Source organism: Talpa europaea, assembly GCF_964194135.1.
Source record: "Talpa europaea genome assembly, chromosome: 2".
Taxonomy (NCBI): domain Eukaryota; kingdom Metazoa; phylum Chordata; class Mammalia; order Eulipotyphla; family Talpidae; genus Talpa; species Talpa europaea.
Window position 1 is genome coordinate 142,931,387 of NC_140068.1, and position 19,411 is coordinate 142,950,797.

A 19,411-nucleotide genomic window follows, 5' to 3' on the forward strand; every position below is an offset into this window, starting at 1 on the left:
TAACTCCCCAAAGTGACTGTGCAGAACAAGGATAAAATACTGACTAGGTGGCCTCAGAAGGAAAGATCTGCACTAAGCTTTCGACACCTGTTGCTGGCCTTTGTTAACAAGTGCTAAGTGTTATATATTCATTTTTAGTTCATTTAAAAAAATACATGAATGTGAATAAGGAGAATCACTCAAGAGAAGAGTGAAGATACCATATATATATATATATATTTAGCAAAGTATACTGCCCTGATTCTTATATTGTTAAATTTATAAAGAACATGGTCATGGAATTTTAGGGACAGATATTTGAAATGGTTTTTCAAAAAAAATTTTCTCATGTTACAGTACTGGTGGAAATGCTGACTGAATTGAACTTTAACACCTAGGATTTGTATTGCTGCTGTTGTTCTAAATAGTCTCTAGGGGGCGCTAAGAGATCATGAGTCTAAATCTTGAATAACTAAACACACTAAACCGCAAGATTTTTGTCACTCAGCTAATTTGTATCCCAATCTAAAGCCCATGGAAAAAGCCCTTCAGCAGTGTTCATCTTTCTACCAGAGGGCAGGTGTTCACGGATGGAAACAGTGAACAAATAAACAGCTCATGAGTGAAAATTGTGGGTTCATTGTTATAAAGAAATTCTATAAAACAGATTAAATTTTAAACATTTCCTTGGGCGCCTGACTCACGCATGATGTGGGTACAGTACTTATACAGAATTCTGAACCGGGAAGGGCACGTCATGCCTCCCTTATTGAACTGGCAGACTTCAGTTCTATAGTCCCTTCCCATGTCTTTCTAAGGGTTAACCAGTTACTTACGAGGAAACTGAAACTGCCAGGTATCAATGGTGCTGGAAAGAAAGTATGCTCACCAGCTTTGAAGTTATATAGCATGCAGGATTTAGTGGAAAAAACAAAAACAGTTGTTTAGAAGCAATCTGAGAGCCTTCCACACCTGCTATAGAGTTTACTGTTCACGTGCTGAAAAATTAAGGGTTCACTGGGTGAATGTTGCATTCTGATACTTCAAATAAGACAGAGGAACACTCCTTCTTCCTTTGGAGAACCCAGTTTTACAAGCATAATAGAGATCAGGATGATGTACAGAAATCAAAATCTGTGTCAAGCCTGGGGAAATTAATCTTTATGATCACAGTAAGGATGCAGTCCTTCAAGTGACTGCAGGGGGACATAGAGGTAAAAAGGACAGAAACACAACTTGGGTTTCAAAAGCACTTGAAAAATAAAGGCAAGTAGTCAGGTTTGGGGTACACTCAGCAGCGTTTAAACTCTGAGGTTTTTCTCCACACCAACAGAGAGACTTGGTCAAGTGTTGCATTCATTCTAAGAGTATATTAACTATTTTTTCCTTTGGGCTTTCAAATATGGAATAATAAAGGAATTTTCAGGCATGGAAAAGAGGAGAAATTATGAAATTACTGAAAAATAGATTCTACTTTTATACAATTAGAATCTGCTTTTAGTATTTTTATTTGCCTCTGCAATGACCCTCAGGTGTGCAGTGTTTTGCCCAGACTGAGCATCTCCCTGGACCCACTGTCACAGGCTTCGGTGACACAGGACACCCCTGGACACCCCTAGACAGGTGGGAATGGCCCTGACTCTGTCAATAGCCTCTTTGGCCCTGCAGGCTTTCAGGAAGAGTGTAGCCCTTAATGGCAGAAAACATGGCCCTGCCTTCCTGCAGTGTGTTCCTTTAGGAAATAAGTCTTTTTTCGTGTAGGGAGTTTTATTCAACCAATAGGCTATTTTTCTGTACCTCTCTTACCCATGAAAACCAAGTAGGGGCCAAAACAGAAAGATGATCAAGTTGGAGTTACCTTCTGCGCGCTTGCAGCTCTTCTCTCCTGCTTGGCTTTCATCTCGGCCAGCAGACCGCTGCCCATCACCTGCACCCCGTACCTCCGGCCCCCCTGAGGACTGCTCCTACTGTCACTTCGGTCCAGCTTCCCCATGTCGTCCCCTTGACTGTCCTCCAGGGAGTCGGGAGTTTTGATCTCCTCTGTCCGTTCAGAGCTGCTGTTGTGCTCAGCTGGCTTTGTGTCCTTCTTGGATACGTCCATGGCTGGACTTCTGACAGCCCCTTTGGGGGATGAGGGCTCTTCTGTCATCAAGACCGTTGGTGGCCGCTCAGCTTTGGAGCGGGATTTGATTAAATTGAGAAAGCCACTTTTCCGAGAATCTCGTTTTTTCTTTTCCTCGCCTCCTTCACTGAGCTCATGGAACTCTGAGCCTCTTCCTGCAGATCTCCTGTAAGTCAAAAGAGTGAATATTGTTGGTGTGACAGTAATTCAAGATCCAGTAGGAAGCCGTCAAAATATAAATAAGGGGATTAATAGCTCATATAACAACCATACGGAAGCATTTGGAAAAGTGGCTATGAGCCACTGCACTTATGGAATAGAGGAATGTGGAAGATTTATTGTCACAGTCACAGGTGAGAAAATGGAGACAAACAAAGGGAGAAACTGAAGGTGTTAGTAGTAGGACTGGGGGCAGAGGGGAGTATTTTTTTATATTTAAATGCTCTAGTCAAGTCTATCTCCCCTTGTAAGACTTGCCAGCATCACTGGCTCCACTCAAGACACAGGTAGATGATGGCCTCTTTCAGCTTGGTGGGCCTCAGAAAGGGTTGGATCCCCCACAGCCTACTCCTACCCCACCACCTTCCATAATTATTCGAAAACACCTGAAGTCCCACATTTGGTGCTCAATCCAAACAAAGCTTTGGACCCTTGCTTAAATATAATACCACGTAAGAGACAAACAAGTGAAAAGACAGTGAGATTCAGCAGAGGGTTGTCAGGAAGAGAATGTTCAGAAGCTTGGGCAATGGATGGGGGAAAGTGTAAATAAATGGGTAAGTGGGCGGTACCACCACCGCCTTTCATTTAAAGTCAGCAGATTGAGTAACTTTGAGCTCCCCTGAGTCCCTATTAAAATCACAGCAAGAGATTAAAATAAAAGACATAGCCCTATGGGGGAGAAAAGGCAAAAACAACAAAATTTGGAAGCCAAAATAGCCGAGTGAAAACTGATTTGGTAGATGAGAAAGCTGAACTCTAAAATGTCAGGAGGGGAGACCCAGAGGCAAAGGGAAGTACACTGGCTCCAGAATGAGGAGCCACACAGCTCAGCAAACAGGAGAAGGTGGGGCTTAAGAGAGGTGGGAAGTCCATTCGTAAGACCATTAGATCTTTGCCCCAAACCACACAACCCAAGACTGCCCCATGATGCCCCAAGTTTACTGCATGGGGAGGGTGACCCAAAGAACTCTGGGCTGGGGAGATGGGGTGCAGCTGAGGGAAGTGGGCCATCATGAAAAGAAGAGATGTAGAAAAGCCTGTGTCATCCACAGTGATACCCCCATCCTTGTTCTTGCATTCTGGACACCAGAATGGGGCAGCCATGTCCAAGCCCTCCAGTCAGGGGATCGCAATTCCAACAAGCCCAAAAGAAAAGATCTAAAAATAGAACAGTCATGGGGACCCTGCTCACCCTACATTGAGTTCCAGTCACAAACTTTCAAGAACTTGACAAACTTCCAGTTAGTGCCCCTATTCCATTTCCTCATGAAACAGAAAACAATGCTGCACCCATGATTCTTGGTCGATTCTACAATTGAGGCAAAATCCCAGAAAAAGCAGAGTAGGAGGTGGGGGGATAAAAAGAATGAGAGAATAGGTAAGAGGAAAAAAGGTAATAATAGAATGAGTGGATTAATAGAGGAAGCATGCAGTTTGAATAAAGGGAATCTGAGAGAAAGAAGAGAGAGAAAAAAGGAGGAATTATGAAAAAAATAATTCAAGAAAAATCCCAGAAACAAAGAATATAAATTTTCACATTGAGATGGCTCATAGCAAATGGGTTAAAATCACCCAGAAAAAACCCTACCCCAGAGCATACTATAAAATTTCAATACACTTAGAACAAAGGGAAGATCCCAAATGTTCCCAGACAAGAGGGGAAATTAAAATAAGTCACAAAGGATCAGTACTCAAGATGATACAGGATTCTTAGAGGAGCATTAGCAGATAATGGGACAAGGTTTTTAAAATTACCAGATAAATGAGATTCTGATGTAGTGTTGTAAACCTAGTCACCCTATTAATCAAAATGAAAGATAGGAGAGTTTCGGAAACTCAACCCTCACACTTCCGTTCTCAGGATGCAACCCAAAGAGGTGCTCCAGGAAAACAAGGGAGCAAAGTAAGGAAGAAGGGGAAGTAGGTGAAGGGAAGCCCCAAGGAGAGCATGAGAGGGATGGGCTTCCAGGTCATGCTGGACTCAGTTAGTCAGACACAGGGAAGATGTGTCCAAGGAGATGAAATCAAACATACTTGAAGAAACTGCAAGGAGATGTATACCTTTACTGGAGACTTTGAGGACATGTCCATGACAGGAATACTGATTAGGAGAACTAAGCAAATGCAAAAGAGGGGAATTTTTTTTTTAAAGATTTATTTTATTAATCCAAGAATTGGGGTATAGGTCAGAGGTGCGGGAAGGTGAGAGAATTCACCAGAGACAGAGTGGGGAACAGAACAGGCAGATGAACGGAAGACACTGCAGATGGGAGCAGCGGGCGTGGCAGGAGAGGTCTGCTGCACCATGTGGGTCTCTCCCTGGCTGGCCGGGAATCAAACCTGTGCTGCAGAGGCTGCGGACAACTTCACAGCGTAGAGCTCAACTCGCTGCCTCACCAGGGAGGCCCAAAAAAGGGGAATTATTAACTCCAGAGAAAATAAGTTAGATATATAAGGAAAGGAGATGTAATCAGAGTAGAGTGTATAACTCAGCTGTGAATATTTACATGGCTATAATGAAGTAAACACTCACTATAGATATAATCAACAATTATGATGCAAGTAAATAAGGAAGATGTTGAGAAGGAATGTGAGTGTGTGTGTTCGATGGGTCAAAGCACTAAGAGTTAAATTTTCATCCGGTAGAGTAAAACGCCAACAGTTAGAGTATCTATCTGAAACTGCAAAACAAATAATTTTTAAAAATATTAAGGAATGTGGACAAAATAAATAGCTAAAAGAATAGAAGTAATTATCTCTGGGGACTAAGAGATAGGAAACAAAAAAAGGACACCCCCCCTTTTTTTTCATAAAAAGCCTTATGGACGATGTGACATTCTAAACTATAAGCGTGTACAACTTTGATCTTCCAACTTTCAACCACTGATGATTTTACCAAGGCCTATCAAACTGACAGTGATCTCTTTTTATATAACAACATGAAATGAAACAAAACACAATTTGGTCAATTCTGTCATTATTTAGTGAAAAGTGATGGCTCTCTAGCTCTGTCTCTAGTTCTATGCACCAAACGTGAGAGAAATCCTACAGTAGCACCTTTGTGGAAAATGGATTCTACAAACTTTAATATATTCATCCACCTTTCATTCATAGTTTATTAAAGAGGGAGGTAGTGTTAAAACCAGAGGAAATCATGCTGGGGCAGGTATAATAACACAGGTCTAAGGTTCTTACACCTGTAACTATTTCTACTAATTCTTTTTTTTTTAAAGATTTATTTATTTATGCATACAAGAACTGGGGTACAGGTGAGAAGGGTGGGGGTGAGAAGATTTACCAGAGACAGAATGGGGAACAGAACAGGCAGACTGACTGAAATACACTACTGAGGGGAGCAGTGGGTGAGTCAGGAGAGGTCTGCTGTGCTATGTGGGTAGCTCCCTGGCTGGGGATCGAACTTGTGCTGTGGATAGCTTCAGAGGTTGAGTCCCAACCCCTTGATCACCAGGGTGGCCCTAATTAACTATTTCTAAAGCCTGGAAAGCAGAGGCTACAAAAGCATCAGCAGTTGATACAGACACTGGCCAGGATGGATTCATTCAACCAACAGTGACAGGACTCAGGCTACCTACAAAGGACTGTGTCAGACACCCAAGTTATAATGCTAAAGAAGACCTAGGTGTTGCTTCTGAAGAAAACTAATCTGGGTGGGGGTGGGAGGTAAGATTTGAAGCAAATCATTAAAAGGGATTTTCCCACTTTGCTGCTTCTGTTGGTTGGTATTGGTAGATGCTTTCATATTGAGAAGACGTTCATCCGGTGCTTGTGCTATAAAAAAAAAAAATAATAAACCAAGCAAACTCTCAGAGGATTATGTGAGCTCTAACAGATGTGTGCTGAGGATGGGGGGAAAACCAGCACTGAGTCAGCAGTAAAGAAAGCAATTAATTGGGGAGCTGGAGGGAGAGGAGAGAGTGTGAGAGAGCTTCAAAGAATAAACAGCTCCTAGGCTGGTTCTTGAAGGATAGAAAAGAATTTTTTCCAAGGATAGTGTGCCAAGCTGTCAGGCCAGTGTCAAGGAAAACAAATAATTGGGTCCTAAAGCTTACAACCTGCAGTAAGTTATATAGTCATGGTTATAAAAATTTAGCTTACTTCCACCTCAGTGTCCTGTGGAGGCAAGATAAGGCACATCAATTCACAGAATGGACGGCTCCCTCCCCAACCCGAGACAGCCTGCACACCTTTGGCTTATCAGCAAGGTTGAAATTCATTCCTGAATTTGATATCTCAAGGTGAAGAATACTTTGCAGACACAAATCCATGTTGAGAGCACATTTGGGGATGGATTTGCATTTCGTCAGGGATTAAATAACTTGGCATAAATCATAAAGACTCGAGTGTCTCCAGGGAACAACTGTTAATACAAGTACCAATGATTTGTATTTTAAGGAAACTTCATCTAAGAGAATGGAGATGGCTCTTTAGAGGCCAATGCTGAAGACTTTCCCCTAGTTCTGTTCTGTTTGGACTCTATTAAAATTGTGCCATTTAGTAACTCTATAAGGGTCCTCAGTCTCCCAATGATGAACAAGGAGGATTTAGAAAGTTATTTCAGCCTACCACTGCTCTCAGCCCCAAAACAGAAATATAAAGTCCTAAAAAGGCACCTTGGGTACCTCATCTTGTGGTTTGGCTCAGAATAGCACAAAGGTTCTCAAACATGAAAATACATGAAGGCTTATTAAAACACCGATGGCTGGGCCCCCTCCAGGATTTCTCATTCAATGGTTTGGGGCAGAGCCTTCAGAATTTGCATTTTGAACAATTTCCCCATAGCAACTGATATTTGCAACCATTAGATAGCAAATCCCAAATTAAAATAGATACGTATGAGAAATATACAAAAATCCCATATTAAAAAAAAACCTAGGGCCTCCCCGGTGGCGCAGCGGTTGAGCGCAGGGTTGCGAAGCTGCCCGCGGCCTCTGCGGTGCCGGTTCGATCCCCGGCTGCTCCCCGGACACCGGAGGAGGGTCCCACTTGGCGCGCGGACCTCTCCTGCCGCCCGCTGCTCCCCTCAGCAGTGTACTTCGGTCCTTCTGCCTGCTCTGCTCCCCGCTCTGGCTCTGGTGAATTCTCTTTCCCTCCCGCACTTCTGACTGTACCCAGTGCTTATATAAACAAAACAAACAAATAAATAAATAAACATGCCTCTATTAAAAAAAAATTAAAAAAAAAACCTATATATGCACACATACATATAATGCACTTTAGTATATTAAATTTAATTAAAACTGTTAGTAATTTAAATGTGAATTAAAAGGTATTATCAGTGAATGGTTGAACTCACTTGGAATCCATCTTGGTCACCTTCTTGGTGAAAAATTCATCTACACCTTCATCCACTCTGCCCATAAGACCGTTCTGCTCTCCATCTTGGGAAATGATGCTGACAGCACGGACCTGCAGACCCAAGAGGTGTCATATTAGTTCACGTCAAACCTCACTCATTGAGCATTCACTTCGATGCAGGCTATGGGAAAGACAAGACAAAAGCCAGGGCCTTGACCTGGCAGGACAGAAGCCACAGGTATGACCGTCACCAGGGCAGACTACCTGCCACTACCTCACCAGGGCAGAGGACTACCTCACACACACGAGGCTGGTGGAGGGTTAATGCTGGCTGACGCACTCCGCATCATGGACCCCACAAGGCCAAGAGGAATCAAGTGTTTCTAAAGGCAAAGGGAGGCACTGCAGGTGGGTGATGAGGGAACAGAGAACATGTGGAATAAAACACAGTGTCTTGAGAAGGGTGATAATTACAGTGACGGGGGGGGGGGGGCCTGAGATGTGTGGATGAGGTTAACTGCTGTGTATATGGCCAGCCAGCCACTAACAGTGACCACTCCAAGCCCCCTTCCCTGCTTGCTTGCTGGGAAATCCCTGATTTCAAGATGTGGATTCCTCTTTGCAAGAGTCAAACACCGTGATGCCCTGGGCTGTGATTGGTAGACAAGGGTATGAGATACAAATTGGATCAGAGAGGTATAAAGGGGATCTGCTAGGGGATCACGGGTAGGTCTTCCTGCAGAGGATGGAACACTTTTTGGCTTTTTCTGCTTGGATATGTGAAGGGAGATGTGATGTCTGGGCTGCAGCAGCCACTTTGGTTCACGAGGGGGCAACCCTGGGGACAAAAACCATGCTGCTGAGGATGGTGGAGCCGAAAGGAGGGAAGCCTCTGGTGCTGGTGATTTGCTGCTGAATAAGCCAGACCTGGATCCTGAGACATCTGGATTTCATGTTAGGTGAGAAAATAAACATTTCTCATTATTTAAGTCACTTTTAGTTGAATACAGGTTCCCTGCTATCTGAAAATAGAACATTTCAATATGGTATGAATCACAAGGTTGTTTTTTTAGGTTTGAGCGCTCACAATTTTTTTCATATAAATTATAGTAATAGCATTGCCAGACCCCAAAAATAACCTGCTAAAGGATACCAAATAGGAATGTATGTTCTACTTTCAGATAGCAGAGGCAACCTGTATCTTGATATCTCTAGTTGAAAGACAACCTCCCAACTCATAATACAAGGACCAATGGTGAACAGCATCAGGAAATTACTTTGTAGGTGACAGTGTTAACAAGGAGTGGCATGTCCCACCCTCTATTTTGGAAAGGTAATTCTGTGGCAGCACCAAAGACAGACCAGAGAACCCGGGAGTTGAAAGTAGGGGAAGCTCCTCAAGAACAGAAAATCAAATGGGTCCTCAAGCGGTCTCATCTCATCTGGCGTTGATAAGGGACTGAGAAAGCGGCCACCCCAAATGGGGTGGATGTTTCAAGGCTGGGGTGAATGGGAACCTGGTTCTGAGGAACATAATTCAAAGACATGGGGAAGATGATAAGCCAAGTGTTGGAGGTGCTGCAGGACATCCAGGGCAGATGTCCAGCAAGCACTTGAAAAGTTTGGGCCTCAGGTGAGAAACTTTAAGGAAACTTCACAAGTCAGCATTTCACTTTGAATGAGAACACATGGTGAGTTCGTCATAGGTTTGATCATGTCTGCAATGATGTACTTAATGAATATTTCACACAGAGGGTTGTGAGTCAATGAGAAAGCACCATTATAATGGTGCTTTAATTCAAGGTATATTAATTCACATCAAACCTCATTCATTGAGCATTCACTGCCAAGCCACTTCGACGCTGGCTATGGGAATGGGCATATATCTTGCCCATTATCTGGGGCACAACAAGACAGATCTTCGAGTGGCTGGGATAGCTGGGCAGAATGTCTTTCCATAGAGTGGTGGGAAAGCAACTTCCTGTAATCTTGATTTGCAAGTCTCAAGTTGCCTCTGGGGGACTGGTGCGCATAGCATATGCATTGTTTAAGGAAAACTCCATCATATTTCTCATTCAGTGGGAAACCTCCATTATGAAAATTAACTGTGCTTGAGTGCACTGCTTGTGAAATGCTGCAAAGTGAGATGACAGATAACGGACAAATCCTATAAAAGGTGGAGAATAAACACAAAGATACCTCTCCTCTGATTGGGGCTTTCGACTGGACCTAGGCTTTCTATCTACTGCGATAGAGCAGAGACTCGGCAAAGCTCTGTAATTCAGTTATGGTGAGGAAGAAGACCACTGAATAACTTTTGTGTTACTTACACAAGATAAAATGGCACAGAACTGGCTTGTGTTATCACTTTTCCTTTTGTCAAAGAATGGAATTTCTAGAATAATCGCAGCTCTCTAAAGACTGTATAGTTGGGCCTCCCTGGTGGTGCAGGTGGTTGAGTGCTGCTCTGTGAAGCTGTCCGCAGCCTCTCCAGGGCAGGTTCGATCCTGGCCAGCGGGGGAGAAACCCACATGGCACAGCAGACCTCTCCCGTCTCGCCCGCTACTCCCCTCAGCAGTATATTTCTTCAGTCTGCCTGTTCTGCTCCCCGCTCTCTCTGATGAATCCTCTCACCCTCCCACATATCTGGCCTGTACCCCGGTTCTTGTATAAATAAAAAAATTAAAAAAAAAAAAAAGACTGCATAGTGCCTAATGGGTTTACATGTGTTTTGTGTATCATTTCAACTTTTCATCTGCCCTCTGAAAAGGAAAAGGCAATTTCACCCTAGTTTTTGGTTAATCACAGATCAACTAGTGAGTTGGGGTGAGGGTCCTCCACATAGGTCACCTGAGTGCTGGATGAGACCCCGGGACTTGTGTTCCTGACACAAGGATTTTCCTCCAGGGCACCCACACTTCCCCACCAAGATTTCTCAAATTCCCCCTGCCATTTTGGAAAAAAAAATTAATTTCTGCTAGCATAATTCCTCCTCTCAACCCTTTGCTTCTTTGGCTCTCTGGAGACATGAAGAACATTAGCGGGTTTGGGGGGTTCAAAGCAATGAGCTTTCCTGCAGGACAGGCCAGTTTTAAGGGCTGCATGGTACCTCACAGATCACCCAGTCCAACCCCATCATTTTTAGAGATGAAGAGACTGAGAGCAGAAAGTTTAAGAGAAGCCCAGAATCACCGGGAGATCTTCACTGAGATGTGGTTTTAAAGGGTCTATTAAAATAGGAAGCAGGAGGTGTCATCAGCCGTCAGAAACTGAAGACTTAAAATGAAAAGTAGCTTGTCAAAACAGTGAGAGGCCACACGCACACGCACACGCACACAGACAGGGTGTTTTAGCTCATGTTCTAGCAAAAGGAAAGGACACATACACATCAGTAGTTCTCAAAATCCTATTTGACGCTCATGTTTTCTGTCAAGGAGAATCAATTTCACATGAAAAAGGGTAGCGTGGTTATTGGAAAGCGAGAACTGAAATCAGTACTGATTGGACCCCGTTTTCTTTATGTCCAAAGAAAGGCTTTTTGCAAATAAAATTGGGATTGGAATCACTGGTGTTGATACTGGGGAAATAAAAAAAAAGGTTTTGTCCCTCTGGTGTATGAGTAACTGCTAAAAAGACAATCTACAAATGCTTGCAAGATAAGCAGGTGATTAGGGGGACTAAGACAACAGGCCACCCAGCGTCCTCCCTCTGCCAGGATTATTAAGATGAACGTGGTAGGTGGTGCACCTGGATTTCCACAGGCAGCTGCCAAATCTCTCCTAATATCTCCACAGGCTGGCTGGAGAGATGGGCAGGAAGTGAGGACAATTAAGTACATCAGTAACTCTGAATAAACATGCCCAAAGAGTAGTAATTAGTGACTTGAATAATCATGAATCTTACACGCATATATTAGACAGTAAGAAACATGGTAATTGAAAACTAAGCAATCAAGTCAAGAAAAAAGGAACCCAATAGGAAGTAAAAGGAAGGAAAAATAATGAAAAGATAAAAATTAACCCAAGAGGACTGATAAAACCAAAAGCTCATACTTTGAGCAAAGACTAAGGAAAGAGATAACCTTGCAAAATGAAGAGAAAGGGATCAAAACATATTTATTCAAAATTAAAAAAAAAAAAGATATAGCTATCAGTACAAAAAAGATTAACAACTATTGTAAGTGTTCTATAGACAACTAAATGAACCATTGGGCTAAGTGGACAATGTATAAATGACCAAAATGGTCTCAAGAAGAATTGGGTAACTGAAAAGATAAACAACAAAAGCAACCAAAATCCTAATAAAAAATTCTACATATAAGAATCACATGCACAAGACAATATACTAGGTCCAGATGGTTTCCCAGGAGAGGAAAATAAAGGAAAATCCCTATTAAATGCAAACTGTTACAGAGAACAGGAAAGAGGCAAGCTTCCCAACTAATGTTATAAAGATAGAATAATTTTAAAAAACAAACTAGGTGGTAAATCTAGGGGGGGGGGAAATAAAGAAAAATTACAGGTCTCTAACTTATACACAAATATGAAGAAATTATAAAACTATATGGTATACAAAGACTAGCAATGTATTAAAACAAAGCAAAAATATGATCAAAGACAGAAAATTCTATGTGATTCACCACAATTGTAGATTAAAAGAAAAAAATTATCAAGCTCAATAAATACTAAGAAAAAATACAATTAAAGCAGCATTCATTGAAATGAAAATTAGCAAACTAGGAGTGAAAGAATATTTCTCGACTGAAGAAATAATTTCAGAAACTGTTGTGTCTACCCAGTGGCTATTTTCTCCTGTTTACTCAGTAACAAAACCTTGTCTTATTTGTGGCATCAGTGTCACCAATGAAACTCTTACCTTCCTAGATGTTCTTGTAGTTGGGGCTGAAAATATGAATTATTTCTGCTCAGGGAGATGTATCTGCACATATACTGATTAAGTTCCGGATTTCCTGACGTACAAACCCTCTTTTCCTCTAAAATACGGTTACAAATACAGAAGATTATAGACTTTCTGTGAGTAAGAGCAAATAAAACTAGTCATCTGGATGATATAGTCATTAAAAAGGTGACTATAATCTGTACAGTACTTAGAAGGAGGGAGGTGATATGACCAGATCCTACTTAAGTACTCTTGTTTTGGGTGTCACAATGCAATTCATTTAGAAGAGAGTAGCAAGAATTAAAGTGGATTCTAGATAATATCATATAAGGAATATGAAATGAGCTGAGGAAATTTAGATTAGAAAAAGACATAGTAATGACTCGTGAACATTTGAAAATCTTCTAGGTTAGAGACTAAATAACATGTGCCCCCTCCTAATGACAGTAAGAACATTGCTAAGTTAAAAATAAAAATATAGGTTTTAGCAACACAAAAAATATTTTCTTAGTAACTATAGCTTTTTGAACATGGAAGCTTCAGAGAAAACAATTCAGTAAAGATGAAACAGTCAAGTGATGGCTGTATAAGGATTTAAGCATTTTGATAAGGGTTTGGACAAGATGGCATCAAAATCCCCTTGTGATACTGCCATTTAAAGCATCTAGGCGGCCTCCCTGGTGGCACAGGAGTTAAAGACAGCACTCACCAGCCACTGCAGTGTGAGTTCAATCCCGGCCAGGGAGCAACCCACATGGCACACCAAACCTCTCCTGCCTTGCCCACTGCTCTGCTCTGCAGTTTATTTCGGTCGATCTGCCTGTTCTGCTGCCCACTCTGTCTCTGGTGAATGCTCTCTCCTCCCGCACCTCTGGCTTATACCCTCGTTCTTCTTGTATGCATAAATAAATAAATCTTAAAAAAAAAAATAAAGCATTTAGGAAAATGGATCACCCAGGATTTAGTCAGTTTTAGAGTTGGTATATTTCATAATGGGGCCAAGTGGTGTAGGGCCAAGCCAAAAACATATGGCAAATGGCTAGCACTGACATAACAAGCAAAGCGCACCCATTGCATAGTAGATTACAATAATTCCAAGTGTGATCGTAGGCAAATCAGTTACTTGCCATGGGTTTCATCTTCCCTTGACTAATGAATTAGCAAATAGTGTTTAAAATTCCTTCTACCTGATGAGTCAAGTTAGGAGCAAAGTCAGCACTAGATTTAGAGCAGGTCTTCTGAGTCACAGTCTATTGCTTTTTCCATTCTTTTTAGGCAGATTTTTCAATGGTTTTCCTTTAGGGGATACTTTTCACGTATCACGGCATAATGACAATAGGTAAAAGCAGAAGGAAGCAACAGCTAGCTGGCCATGGATGGGTGAGCTCTCCTCCATCCCTGGTGGGTGACAGGACTGGAATGCGTTTCTCAGGCTCACTGTGGTTAGGTGGTCACGTGGACCAGGTCTAGTTAAGGGGAGTCAAATGAAACCGGCATTGATTACTTTCAGACCTGGCCCATCAAACCTCATGGGCGAACCTTGGTGATTTGTTATTCTGCAGCTGAATGGGATAGGGCTTCAGGAAGCTAAGAGGTTAGAACCACAGATGAGAACATCCTGGGTCCTTGAGTGATCTGTACAAGGTTCCCTAGCTGGAAATACCTTACACTGGATGACATTGAGGGCAAGACATTGAGGGCATTGAGTATCATGGACTTAACATATTACCCTCCCTAATACATTTCCTACCCACCTGCATTTGTTCAACCCTTTCATAGGTATTCTGGCACATTCTGGTGCCTTCCAAAAAGCATTTCTACTCATTTACTCAAGTGAAACTCTCATCCCGAAAGCACAGACTTTCTGAAAATCACTTCAACTAAGTAAATAACTCTTTTTTTAAAAGATTTATTTATTTATGTATGCAAGAGCTGGGATATAGGACAGAGATGCAGTGGGTGAGAGGATTCACCAGGGACAGAGTGGGGAGCCGAACAGGTAGATGTACTGAAATACATTGCTGAGCGGAGCAGCGTGTGAAGCAAGAGAGGTCTGCCATACCACATGGGTCACCTCCCTGGCTGGGGATAGAATTTGTGCTACAGTGGCTGTGTAGAGCTTCATAGTGCTGCATCTTAACTCCTTGCGCCACCAGGGAGGACCCAGAAAATAACTTTTGAGTATGATTTTTGTGCAAAATTGGTTAACTTATTGCTTAATATGCCTGAGTAAGAATCCCCCAAATTAGTGAGACACATTACGAGTGATCTGAATCAAAGTCCAGGGACGTTTTTCTCTTTCTTCTTCGTTGTTGGGCCAAGGGAAGCAGAACAGGGAACTATGGGGAAAGCAAATATTGACCCAGTAAAGATAGTTACTATTAATAAAATGCAATGGTACCTTGAAGGACAATATTTGCATTTAATAAAGGACTGCATAATTTTATTCCTATTTCTCTTGTTAACTCAGTGATATATATGCTGGTTCTTCAAAAATAAGTCAGCTCAGCTTCAAAAAGATCCCAAACCATGTCCAGATACACACTGGCAAGGAAGGAATGCTCATCAGCGGAGTCTCTCAGGCTGCTTTGAATACTACGGTAGAAGATTAAATCCTATGGGTGAATTAGCCATAATGGAATGTTTCGTTTAGAGTTCTTATATACACATTAACAAGATGAAACAGAAATAAACTGGTTATATTTGATCTCTGCTTAGTAAAAATAAATGGAAGGGTTTTAAGAGAGGTTTAGGGGAGACTTAAAGAGTCTTTATCAATTATTCATTAGGTATCTGGCATTTTAAAATGATTATGGCTTGACCCAAGGTTAAATTTTTATGGTTGCTTAGTTTTTTTTAAATAGGTTATTTATGCTTCATATTTATGCAGATATTTATTTGCATATTTTTGGCACAGGCATCAATAGTTTCAACACTAATATATTTAGCCTAGTAGAAACTGAGCTCTTGGCATTTAATTTAGCCTTAGGAAGTATTGTTTGGGTTTGAGTCCATGCTTCCAGACACAGAGCTGAAACCCTTGGAATTTCCTGAATGACAGAAGTAACATGAATGTCTTGTTAGTTTTAACAAGTCCCTTCCAACCATACCTGAACTTAAGTTAAGAAAGTGGGTCTTGGTGGGTCATGAAATAGCTCAGGATAAAGGCTGGCTGTCAGAGAAACCAACCATGTAATAACAGGTTTGGAAACTTCATCCCCATCCCCTGAGCCTGGGGAGGGGAGAGGCACTGCAGATTGAGTTAATCACCAAAGGACCAACAATTTACTCATTCCTGCCTACGTCATGGAACTTCGATGGAGCTCCTAAATAACAAGGCTTGGAGAGCAAGGATGGTGAACAAAGTGAATGCTGGGAGTGTGGTTTGCCCAGAGAGGCATGGGGGAACTCCACACCCCTCCCCTCTTACCTGGCCCAATCATCTCTTCCATCTGACTGTTCCTGAATTGTATCCTTTATAAGTAAGAGTAAGTATCTTCTTGAGTTCTGTGAATCATTCTAGCAAATTAGTTTAGCAACACCTAAGGAGGGGGTTGTAGGAACTCTTCTGAATTTATAGCTGGCTGGCCAGAAGCACAGGAGGCAACCAGGGACCAGGGTCTAAAATGTGGGGAGCACTGAGCCCTTGACCTATGGTCTCTGCTTAACTCCAGGAAGTTAGCATCAGAATTGAATTAAACTGTCAGACACCCAGTTAGTATCCAGAGTTGAAGTATAAGTTGGTGTAAGGGGAGAAACACCCATATATTTGGTGTCAGAAATGTTGAAAATAAAAACATTCCATACCTGGGTTTTGAGAATTTGACACCTTAGAAAGGCTTACTGGAGCATTAGAGGTCAAGGCCAAGTTCAGAAAAGCTAACCTCAACTTAGACTAGACTAAGTTTCTTCAGTCCTAGTCAAATGAACAAAGACAAAATAATGACAATATCAGATGATTGTTATGACTATGTGCTGATGACAAAGATGAGCTGCAAGCTCCTCGTTCTCAGTTGAAAAAGTGAATGAAGGGGACTGTAGCTTCGCAGAGCTGTTAGACGTGAAAGCACTTTGAAAACTGCCAGCACTACAGAATTGTAAGGTGGTATAGTTTTACTGTGGACCCAAAGAAAGGCAAGCTATGCCATGTTTTCTCAGTTTACCAAGGCTCTGGCAAGAAGTTAGATGTGGCCATAACCTAAGATCTTAGGCCACACCTTGTGCTACGACATAGCTCTCCCTACCATGCCTGGGTGTGAGGACCCTATGAGCCTGGCCTTTACTGTGGACAAGGCTAAAATCTCTCTAGAGTATATTTATAGTATATTTCTCACTAGGATACCATCACGGCTTTCTCCCCTTCCCTTCCTTCGTATTTTTTCAATGAGTAAAAAAAAAAAACATATACACACACCACACTCTCACTAGTTAATCTGCTAAAAACTCCCACATGGAAAGACCCAAAGAGGAATCACTGATTTTGTAACTATCCGGAATCCAAAATGTGAGAGGTTATCTTTGTCCCCACCTGAAAAGACTGTGCTCTTATTTTAAGAAAAGAAAAATGTATTCTTCTAAAAATATGTAATCACGCACTAAAACATTTAAATCCAATATATCAGAAAAGATCAATTCAGTAAAATGTTGTTGTTGTTTTTTTTTAATCCAAGTCAAGCACTAAGAGTCAAATGAACCAAAGACAATTAGCCTGATCTAGTATGAGGAAATGTTTGGCTGTGCCAATAATCGGTTGTGACCTTTATTTATCTATGTCTCAAATCTATCATCCAAGTATTGCTGAACAGCTACTATATTGTAAACCCATACTGAGTATGGAGTATAAAACCATGGCGCATAAGCCACATGACTTCCTATATGGAGTTTGCACACAAGGAGGAGAGGCCCTGGAGAATGAGGGCCTCCATGGAGGGATGCTCAGGTTGTGCACTGTGCAAAGGTCATCTGTAAGAATTACCTTCCCTGGAGTCATATAACCCCAGTCCTGTGGCAGCAGAGAAGTCTTGCCTCAGTGTCTGCAAGATGAGTACTTTTGAGCCCAGAAAGTAGGAGTAGGGAGGGAAAGCCATGAGTAAAAGACTGCAGTATTGGACAATGAAACACAGGATGTGTGAATGGATGGTTGAGCAGGACAGGGGAGGAAGGTGGGAGAATAGGTCAGGTTAGTGATGGGGAGCTGGTACTCAGGATACTATCATCATCAGCTGGTGATGTTCCAGGGGGTCAAGGGATATAAGAGGTTGGGCCGCTTTACACAGTAAGACAGGCTCCAAGGTTTGAATCTGTTGAGTCAGAGTACTTTGGGACATTCAAGTTAAAGACACAGGTGAAAATCTCAATCTAGAGCTGAGCAGAGGGAGCAGCAGTCAACAACAGAGAGTGAAACCGTGGGTTTCAATGGCATCAGCCAGACAGCAAATTAAATACAGTGAAAGGGCAGGCAGAGGAGAACTAAAAAGGTATCACTGGGGAGCTGGATGGGAAAGAAGAATGTCTCCACTCAGAGGTCTAGGAAGGATGGCACTGTCCGTGTCAAGCAACAGCTGAGATGTCCAGTAAGATGACAGCTGACAAGCATCTATAGGATTAGGTAGAGAGCGACCTTGGCAGAGTAGTTTGGGTTGAATAGGGAGGCAAAGACTTTGGGGGGTTGCAAAATGACAGGAAGAAGATGAAGAAGAAAGATAATGGGCACAAACATTTTCAAGGAGTCTGACTGTACAGGAGAGAAATGACATTAGGCAGACGGGGACATGGGGTAACGACATCAAGACTCCTTAGCACACACAATTCACACTTCTCTGTCTATGCCACACCACACACCTCCTGCCAGGGTCTCGTGTGTCCAGTATATCAGCTCAGGGTTAGTAAGAGCAAAGGCGCAGGAGCAGGTCAGACTGTGGAGGTGGGGGCGCTGATGGCTGCACTCCAAGATCAAATGCAAACAACTTTTAATTGCAAGTAAATCCACTGGAACTTATCTTCCATCTTGCAGTCACTATCAAATTCTGCAGCCTGTCTATCTCACTGATGTAACCAGTATTTCTCTAGGGGCTTTCACATCCCCAGGGGTTGAAAATTTGACAATGTTGTCTTTTCCAAAACTGTCAAGCAGGGCCTCCCCGGTGGTGCAGCGATTGAGTGCTGGGTGGTGAAGCTGCCCACAGCCTCTGCAGCGCTGGTTTGATCCCCGGCCACCAGACGAGGGTCCCACATGGCATGCAGACCTCTCCTGCCGCCCGCTGCTCCCCTCAGCAGTGTATTTCGTCAGTCGGCCTGTTCTGTTCCCCACTCTTGTCTCTGGCGAATTCTCTCACCCTCCCGTGCTTCTGACTGTACCCAGTGCTTGTATAAATAAATAAACAAATCTTTAAAAAAAAACAAAACAAAACTGTCAATCACCAATGGCGATATTATGCATGAATATGGCATGGAGAGGCTCCAGTCTCCTTAACTATGAGCTTCATGCTGGGCAGCAGGCTCTAGGAGCCCCTGCAGCTCTTCCCTGGGAAGAAAAGGGAAGAAAGGAGGGGACTCTCCAGCCCACCTACCGCGGCTTGGGTGGGCTGCTGCTTCTTATTGCGCTTTGGCCTTAACTTGGTGAAGTGCTCCAGTTTCCTCCCTTCCTCAGAGGGCAGCTCTGCGATGAAGCCCGAGTTCCGCTTCTCTTGTCGGATGGATGGGAAAGGTGGGTCTTCGATGTGAATTGGTACCTCTTCCAGTGCTTTATCCAGATCAAACTCCATTTCTAAAATAAAGCAAACGCCCATGACTTAAGCTTAATGGCAGAGAGATGGGGGAAAAAAAAATCCCTGCAACTAATTTGAAGTCTACACAGAATAGCAAACACTCATT

General features: G+C 42.5%; 1 protein-coding gene across 5 annotated transcripts in view; it reads right to left on the reverse strand.

Annotated features, from left to right (window-relative positions):
• CARMIL1 (capping protein regulator and myosin 1 linker 1) overlaps positions 1-19,411 on the reverse strand; it is a gene marked incomplete at its 5' end in the record, with an annotated part of 333,278 nt that overhangs the window by 15,799 nt on the left and 298,068 nt on the right. For all 5 annotated transcript variants that reach the window (XM_084228463.1, XM_084228462.1, XM_084228460.1 and 2 more), the window contains 3 exons: positions 1,838-2,267; positions 7,638-7,750; positions 19,108-19,304. In XM_084228463.1, coding sequence (XP_084084589.1) covers positions 1,838-2,267; positions 7,638-7,750; positions 19,108-19,304 — 740 coding nt within the window. The remainder of the gene's footprint in view (positions 1-1,837; positions 2,268-7,637; positions 7,751-19,107; positions 19,305-19,411) is intronic.